General features: G+C 41.6%; 1 protein-coding gene across 1 annotated transcript; it reads left to right on the top strand.

The window, feature by feature from the left end:
* Positions 1–3,312: 3,312 nt before the first annotated feature.
* On the top strand, positions 3,313–3,898 carry LOC149844309 (rapid alkalinization factor-like). The gene has a single exon (XM_090002133.1). It carries the CDS (start codon positions 3,350–3,352, stop codon positions 3,692–3,694), a length of 345 nt encoding a protein of 114 aa, XP_089858259.1. The 5' UTR covers positions 3,313–3,349; the 3' UTR covers positions 3,695–3,898.
* The last annotated feature ends 4,896 nt before the right edge of the window (positions 3,899–8,794 follow it).

Below are 8,794 nucleotides of genomic sequence, written 5' to 3'. Positions count from 1 at the left end.
GGCCAGGCCCCTGTGCAAAATGCACTGGGCCCAACGGGCCCGGTCTGTTAATTGGGTCGGGCTTCAAGGGTCAGGCCCTACCCAAGCTTGAGCCTGGTTATAACTGGGTCGAGCCAGGCTTGGGCCTGAATGTAGGTCGAGCTTGTTGGGCTCTTATTGGGCCTTAATCGGGCTGGGTCAGCGCCAGCCCCATGTCCACCCCTATAGATTAACCCTGACCTAACCCATATCCCATCAGTTTGCAACCCTTACATTCAAATGCCTTGAAGACAACTTCACGGTGAAATTAAGTCCCCAATATCTGATGGCCATTTGTCCATTATGCAAAGGGGTAAGCCTGAATGAATCCTACATGGCAGCGTTACTGTGGCTCATGTTGTCCTTGCTCAAGGGTAACCAAAGCTGTCGGCTCATGTGCAACCTTAAACCACCAGGCTTAGCTCAAACTCGGCTCATGTGCAACCCTAAATTTGCCTTAAACTGGCGAACTTAAACAACTCAGGCTCAGCTCAAACTTGGCTCATGTGCAACCCTAACCCTTCATGCTTTATATTATTAATAAAAACACAATAACCAAAAGACCCCAACAATGAAGAAATGCATACCCAATAACCTCAAAAGACAATTATGGATGATTTAGAATCGCCTAACCCACACCATCAAACTGTTTGAAGAAGGAAAAACTTTTTATATTTGTAAACACTTTAGATGCCAGCTTGCACTTTTGATTTTCTTTTTATATTTAAAATCCAAATATCACTTTTGATTTTCATTAAGTACCAGCTTGCACTAACTAATAGTACTATAACTTGATTTTATTGACATGTATTCTAGTATATTTTAGATTTCATTGGTGATATCCAAATATATCCTGATTGAGCTGATGTTTGATGACCCAAAATCCTGATTTTAATTACATGTCCTAGCGTCAGCTTCTCTTTTTTCACTTTTGCTTTTGTCATTGTAATTAATAGGCGTCCTATTAGTTCAAGCAATATCGGTGCATATCGGTAAAATCGATAAGCGTCACCCCTCAATCGTCTGTTTTCTAATAAATATGAAAAATACAAAACAAAAAAAAAATTACTTTTTAAATGTTATTTTAATTTTTTTAGCACATGTAATGTTTTTTTTTTTATTTTTTGGCCGATACAGAACGAATCACTTGAGTATCCGTTTTTTTACAACCATTGATGTTTGAACGCTGGAAAATCCTAAACACGTCAGATTCTGTGGGGGGGGGGGGGGGTTAGATTCGATCAAAACTTGGGGGTATGACAACAGGGATGTACATAGTAACATAGGGAATGACTTTTTTTTTTAATTAAGTGAATCGTTCTGAATCCATAAAAAATAATTAAAAATATTATGTGTCAATCATAACGCGACACGTGTTAAAGCTATGAAAATAATTTTTAAGTATTTTTATATTTATTAAAAAAATAGCCGATTTATGGGTGAAGCGTATCGCGATTTTCTACGGATATGATACGTATCCGATACGCACCCATACTAACAACTTTGTATCGACCAACCAACCACTAAAAATGGTTAGAAGGTTTGGTTGGTTGGTTGGTTGAAGAATATGATACCCCGACCTACTTCACGTCAAACAGGGCATTTATTCTGCAATTGGCTTTGGTGAGACGGGAGGAATCAGCCAACCCTTTAGGGTACGTACCCCGCCCAGGCTTTAGGGTAGCCTGGCTCGAAATGTGTGAGTTTCAGACTCTCTAGGCCATAAAGTTGGGCCTTGCCCGGCCCCATTACCTAAACGGGCAAGAGTTACGCCCGACCTAATATAAGATAACATAAGGACCCACATGGCCTAACACAATGATAACAAGGCTGGGCTCCTGTCGGGGATGAGTTTGGGTCGGACCACTCTGCCCACCCGGCCTACCTGGATATTTTCTGATTGGGGACCTCAGGTCCAGCCTATTCACTGCACAAGGACCTGGGTATGCTCAAACTGGACCTATGCCATCTAAACCAAGGCAACCCACTAGCGGTGCAATGTGATTTCACCTGATCCGCCCTCCCGAGGTGCCCTGCCCCCACATGACTATAAATATTTTGTGTGGGTTCCACATTTCATGTAAGGACTCAGTAACCAATCCACAAATGTCAACTTTCAGGAATCTTGGTCAAGGACGAAAATGAGCTCCCACTTTGGTGAACGGCCGTGGGTTCCAAAAGCAACCAATGTGGACCCATTAGTCTAGAAGGCGCATTTTCATTGACCAAAATTCGATTGAACCCCTTGCCCACATGGCCAGCCGAGTCCGAATTTTGGGCGACTCATGCACCAATGACCACCGAGCCTACTCTGAGCCCATCAAACTCACTGAATCACTCACCTAAAGGACAAGGGTCTTTCAGTAATTTCATATTTGAAACTGTAAACCACTTAATGGGTAGGTTGGTCCCGTTCAGACAAGAGAAAGGAACGAGAGAGGATCAGGTCAGTGGCGCCTTGGATGCCGTTCATTTTGAAAATGTACTTATATATGTACATAAACCTTTGCGTTGTTATTTAATATAAATTGCAAAAATCGTTTCATATATATATATATATATATATATAATTGTAAGAATATAATTTTCAAAAGTAAAATATAATTTTTTTACACTAAAAATATTTTACATGTCTAAAAGTCATTTTCACATTACTAGAAGCAAGGATTTCATTTTTCCAAATATAATAGGCAGAAGCAGCCTTTGCTCACCAGAGAATACGCTTTATAGATTCAGCCCCTCTGTAAATATGCAACCTGTCGATTTCGAACTGGTGATGTCCTGTTAACTTGACGAATGAAGCCCTCGTAGACCCTAAAAAAAAGGATTGTTTTTTAGAAAAATTTACAAAAAACACACCTGACTTTTAACCTATTTATAAAATCGATCTTAACTTTTAACAAATTTTGTGGTTTCACGCTTCCACTGAAACGAGCTTCCGAGATTCGGTACCTATGAACCAAACCCATCCCAAGCGCACTTTCTTGACGAGCGAGCCTTAGAAGTTTCGAGAGAAGCTTCGAAAACCCCTCCGGCGCCCACCTGACGGTTTCCGTCAACTCCATCCTAACGGTGGCTCTCGTTAGACGCAAATATGAATTTTTTTATTGGACAACAAACCTCATTTCTTTTCTGACAACCAACGCGAATAATAATCAATTAAAGACCAATTAAATTACCTTAAAAGAAGGTAGCAGACCAATTAAATTATTAATAAAAGCAGGCAGACCAATTAAACCATTCAAAAAAGGCTCTCTCTCTCTCTCTATAACCCAGCACGACTCTCACTCCTCAGCCTTAATAATCCCACCTTCCGAGAGAGAGGGAGAGAATGGCGATCCGGTTGTTGATGGCGATTGTGGTGGCGTCGGCGGTGGTGGTGTCGTCTAGCGCGGGGCTGCTGAGCCGGGAGAGCGGGCTGGGGTGGCTGCCGGTCCGGCCGGGGTGCGAGGGATCGATGGGGGAGTGCTTCTCGGGAGAGGAGGAGATGGGCATGAGCTCAGAGATCAACCGGCGGATACTGCAGACGAACCAGTACCTAAGCTACCAGGCGCTGGGCAAGGGCAACATCCCTTGCTCCCGCTCCGGCGCCTCCTACTACAACTGCCGACCAGGCGCCCCGGCCAACCCTTACACCCGCTCCTGCTCCGCCATCACCCGGTGCGCCCGCTCCTAATTTTATATTTACACCAAAGTCCCCAACCCTCTTCCTTCCCTGTTTCTTATGTCAGTGTCTCCCGTGATTCTTGTGTGTAATTGTGTTAGCATTCTTATTGTTAACGCGAATTTATGCTACTCTTCTTCGTTCTACTTCTGTGGATGTGTCTCCCGTGATTCGCATTCTTATTGTTGTCATTTACTATAACTCGAATTTGTGCTATTCTTCGTTATACTTTTGTGGATCTCTCTCTCTCTCTCTCTCTCTCTCTCTCTCTCTCTCTCTCTCTCTCTCTCTCTCCCCTTTTCTTGGGTATGTTTGATCAATGAGTATGAAATGAGATTCTTGAAACATGGTTTTACAAATATGAAAGAATGGTCTGCAATTTTAGTTGGGTGGATGCGATTTTCAGCGATTGTTCTCGCCTTGCTGCGTCTGAGTTTGGGCTTTTTTTCTCTTTTGTGATGATTTCGCGAAGATGGTATGGAATAGAAATGTGATCGGAGTTTTCCGGTTCGTCTCAGGAATTGTATCGATTCTGAACTTCTTTTTTTTGGCTTGGTCGAGTCGAGTGAGTCTCGGAGAGATGGTCAGCCCACGGGCTTGGGATTTTAGATGGTAAATAAAACTACATAAATAAAATGAGCTTTGTACCTTTTAAAATTTAAACTTGCAACTTTCAGGCTTTTAGATGGTAAAAGTAAAACTATATAGAAAAAGAGCTTTGTACGTTTTCTAATTGTTTTATTGTTTTCCAACCACTCAACAGCTGGAAAGCAGCTGAGAAGTACTGTCCATATCGGGCCTTGCGTACCAATTATGTTTCTAGCTTTCCCGTTGCCGGAAATTGCAAAAAGGAACGAGTTTTGGTCATTTTCTGATCATTCATAGGTTCGAAAGTGACTGATTTTTTTTCGATCGAGTTATTTATTGTTTCGACAGAAACTGATTTTTTTTTTTTAACAATAAGAACAAGAAAACTTTTCAATATTAAGAAGTGAAATATTAATGATATTTTACCTTGGTCGTTCGATTGTAAATAGGTTTTTTTCAGTGATCCAAAATCAAAGTATATGATGTTGATAACTTTACAGGTTGTCTTAGGTTTAGGCCTATTCAGGGTTAAGCTACGGTCTTCAATCCTTATATGTAGCTCTCTCTTCAACCTTCTCATCTACGATAAAAAAAAATCAGTTTCAAGAGTCATATATATATATATATATATATATATATATATATATATATATATATATATATATATATATGAAAGATCTATTAAAGCACCAATGAATTCAGGTACTTCTGCATCAAGATTCGGTTTATGTTTTACTTTCAACAATTTAGCGTGAATATGTTTGGTGATCTTTTTAGTTCTTTGGTGGATTCAAAATATAACAATTGATATGAGAGCGCCTTGTTCTTGTTGAATCATTGAAATATGATTTTGTCATTGTATGTTTTTTGTTGAGTCGTCAAAATCTCATCAGAGTCGGTTTTTTCATTTTTCGACTGTCAGCATTAAAGGCTAATAAAAAAATGTTTGCTATGATCGACGACATCGTTAAAAGATTGATAAGACCGGCGTTCAATGACTTGTCGAAGACCGTCTGGCCCTTGGCACAAGCACGACGGGTGCCTGCACAATTTTTGAGGTAAAGGGAGGATTGAACGGTCCTCTTGACCCTTTTGCAGTTCCGGTGAAGCCTGGACCCATTGATTCTTTGATTTTTTGTCTAGACGCTAGCAGAGGAGGGTCGATCTACCCTCCTCGCACTGTTCGACTGCGCCTGGACAGAGGGAGGGTCGATTAGGCTCTCCCACTCTAGATCCGAACGGTGGAAGGGTCGATCGACCCCTTTTGGTTTTTGTTTTGGTCAGAAGAAGGGCTGATCGGCCCTTCCACATTTCAAGAGACCGAGGTAGGAGGCAGGTGTCGGCTGAGTCACTGCCTGATCACCCTCGTCGAACGCCGTTCGCTGCCCGACAGTGGTGGTCCGAGCATTCTGATTGCCCAACCAATCCCTCAATTTTGATTTCGGTTACAGGAAGGGTTGTTTGGCCCTTCCATCTTCTCAGGTGATTTGGGTGGAGTGTCGACAGGCCCTTCGACTCATCACCCACACTGGATGCCGGATGGCACCCGATGACAGTGGCTAGGCTTTCGGTTTGCCCCAGCCATCGGTGGGTGATCAGATGTAGGCTGTTGGCGGATTGGGCATTCTCTTCGCCCAATCACCATCTGGTGTCTAGGGTCAGCTATGTCTAGCGACGTCGTTGAGGCATTCGGTTTGCCCCAACCACAGTTGTCGGGTGGCTCACGGTTCAGGGTCGGCGCTTGGTTCAGCCATGTGATTCACGGGGTTGGTTCAGCCTTTTGTTGTACAGGCGACCCAGGCCGAATTGGCACACCGTGGGTTCAGTCGGCTGGGCCGATTCGACCATTTGGTCTTGTCCCCCGCCCCTGCCCCGGTCCACTGCCATCCCTAGTCTAAACCCTAGCCAAGTCAAGACGCGCACCCCCCCCAGCTAAACGAGGGCAGATTGGGTCAGATTGTGTATAACCGATTCATTGATTATATTCCATGCCTAGCACGACAGTTGATGAAGATGTGTACGGTCACCGCTAACATTTTCAAAGTGAGATGTTACATAAATATATTTCCGCCCTGGTTGCCCACCCACGTTGTTAGTGCGTTTTTTAGGAAGATTATGGGACCCCGTGCTACTCACGATTGATTTTCAGGCTGGAACTGATGCAATGCGCAAATGCAACGTGCCCTTTACCTGATCTCCCTCCCTTCCATCTGCTGTTGTACACAGATGAAGGGTGTTCAGGTACAGCAGCACATTTCATTTGTGTAATGTAATTGCACCCCCATCAATTCATTGATTTCTCTTGAGATCATGCTATTAGATTGTCCTGTCCTTTGTTGGGTAGGACACTAATGTGGAAAAGCAGATCAGGTGATCTGTCAAATCACTTTCTTAAAGTGATTTGACATCTTATGGACGATGAGGATGCCTAAAGCGATTTGGCCGATCACTTGACCTGTTCTTTTCATTTTGGTGACTACTATCAAAGAAGGCAGCCCATTGAGTTATCCTTTGTTCCTTAGCAGGTTACTCATCATTAAAAAAAAGATTGAATATAATGTGTTACACGCAACCTAAACCCTTGAAAATTATTACGATGATGAAGTAACATACTTATTCATAGGAAAGGGTGTTTATTCAGGTCAGACAAACAGAACACCATGTTAGAATAAAGCTCAATAGACCAAGTCCCTCACCAAATTTTCAAGGGACCACAGTGCCACCAACACCAAGATGTTGATACCCTTACACCTTCAGCATCAGCTGAGACAGGTCCAAGTTAATCGAGCTCATCTAGACATGTTCACCAACTTCATAAATGAAAGCAAAATGATAACTGACCCCTTCTAGAAATTTCACACTTCATTGGAAAATTTTATTTTATATATAGGTAGGTTAGAAAATGATGTGTAACCCTATTAATTGTTTAGGCAAAATCAAACTAATCAGAGTTAGCCAACAAAAGTTAAGTATCTCAGTTGGTAGGTGTCGGCATGCCACAAAACTGATACAATTATGGTGAGATGGAATAGCCCATAAGGGCTTGTTTGGTTGCAAATCTTGAAAATTAAATTTCAGGTTTTCTACTTTTTTAGATTTTTAAAATTTCCGGAGTTCTGAATTCTAGAAAAGTGCAGTGTTTGGATGCACTTGAAAATCTGAAAAAGAAATATCTAGATTTCAATATTTTACCTGTTTGGTTGTTTATTGAAATCTCAAGATCTCTATTTCTGTCACATATTTTGATCTATTTCTGTCACATATTTTGAAGTTTCACCTGAAAAAAAAAATCAATCAGCGTAACTTTTCACTGATGAGGACTTATGAAGCAATACAGAGATGAGAATGAGCAAGAAAAAAAAAAAGTCTTTTAGAAAGCTCATCCTAGCCAAACTACTAATTGCTATATAATTACAATGCTTGTCAGCCTACATTTAAACCTATGAAAATTGGACACATTTTATTGGACAAAGTATACAGCAAACTTCAATCCATAAGATCAACAAGTTACCATTCAAAAAAAAATAAGATCAACAAGTTACCCACAGACCACTGAGCAGAGAAGTGATTTGGAATCCTCACCGTCCACAATGTACACAAGGACCATGAGGTCAAATCACTTTCTTAAAATGATTTGACAGATCTGCTCCTTGATTCATGTTTCTGCATCATATCTTCAAGCTCATTTAAGGTGAAATGACTTCAAGCTCATATCTTTAATTATCAATTGGGTCTGATAATGACTTCTAAATTAGGTGAAAAATAATAACAAGATAGGCGACCTGCTCATACCTTAATTGTCTTGTTTTTTTTTTTTTTTGTCAGTTCCCATCTGGCCAGCTTAGGCTTTGCAGCAAAGGACACACCTTGGGTACCAAACTCTCCACCTCCAGCTTGAAGGTCTTAAGCCAACCCACCTAGCCAGGTGTGCATAGCTCTTGTGGGTGTTCACACCTCATCTAACATTAGACTTCTTTTAGGCATAATTTTTTTTTTAATGAATTAAGTTCCCTTAAATTTTGTTATACAATTTGATTTTGAGATTGTTGACTAAGGTTGTTGATTACCCCATTACAATTAGGGGAAGCTCAACCTGACTGAAACTATCTGGACAAAGAAATGTAACTATGGTCCCCATTATCAGGTCACCTTTTTTTCCAGATAATTCAAGAAAAGAAAAAACCATCACAGGCCACACATTCTCTGGCCTCTGGTTGGTAAAACCCTTAGGTCCTCCCTGCCCACTGGGGGGGCACACCCAGCTTGGACCTTATGGCAAGGGATACCACTCGTAGGTTTCGAATTTGTCACATCCTGTCATCTTGGTGACATTCACAGGTCTCCTCTACCAAATAAGCAAAGCCTTTGTGGGACCCATCATCAGGCCACTTTTGACCATTATGGATTAGCTTAATTCAGCATTTTTTTTTCTTTTCCTTCTTTATCATGAGTAACCCACTAGGATCAGGCCCTAATTGCTCCACCATATAGTGGTAAACACGAGGAGAATAGATTGGCCCTACA

Source organism: Nuphar pumila, chromosome 3 (assembly GCF_984573655.1).
Source record: "Nuphar pumila chromosome 3, dmNupPumi1.hap1.1, whole genome shotgun sequence".
Lineage (NCBI taxonomy): Eukaryota > Viridiplantae > Streptophyta > Magnoliopsida > Nymphaeales > Nymphaeaceae > Nuphar > Nuphar pumila.
The sequence above is the reverse complement of the archived record's forward strand: the minus strand, read 5'-3'. Positions and strand labels throughout refer to the sequence as shown.

Bases quoted from the DNA above. Each gene is read 5' to 3' on its own strand.
- LOC149844309 (XM_090002133.1), top strand. From the start codon at position 3,350: ATGGCGATCCGGTTGTTGATGGCGATTGTGGTGGCGTCGGCGGTGGTG.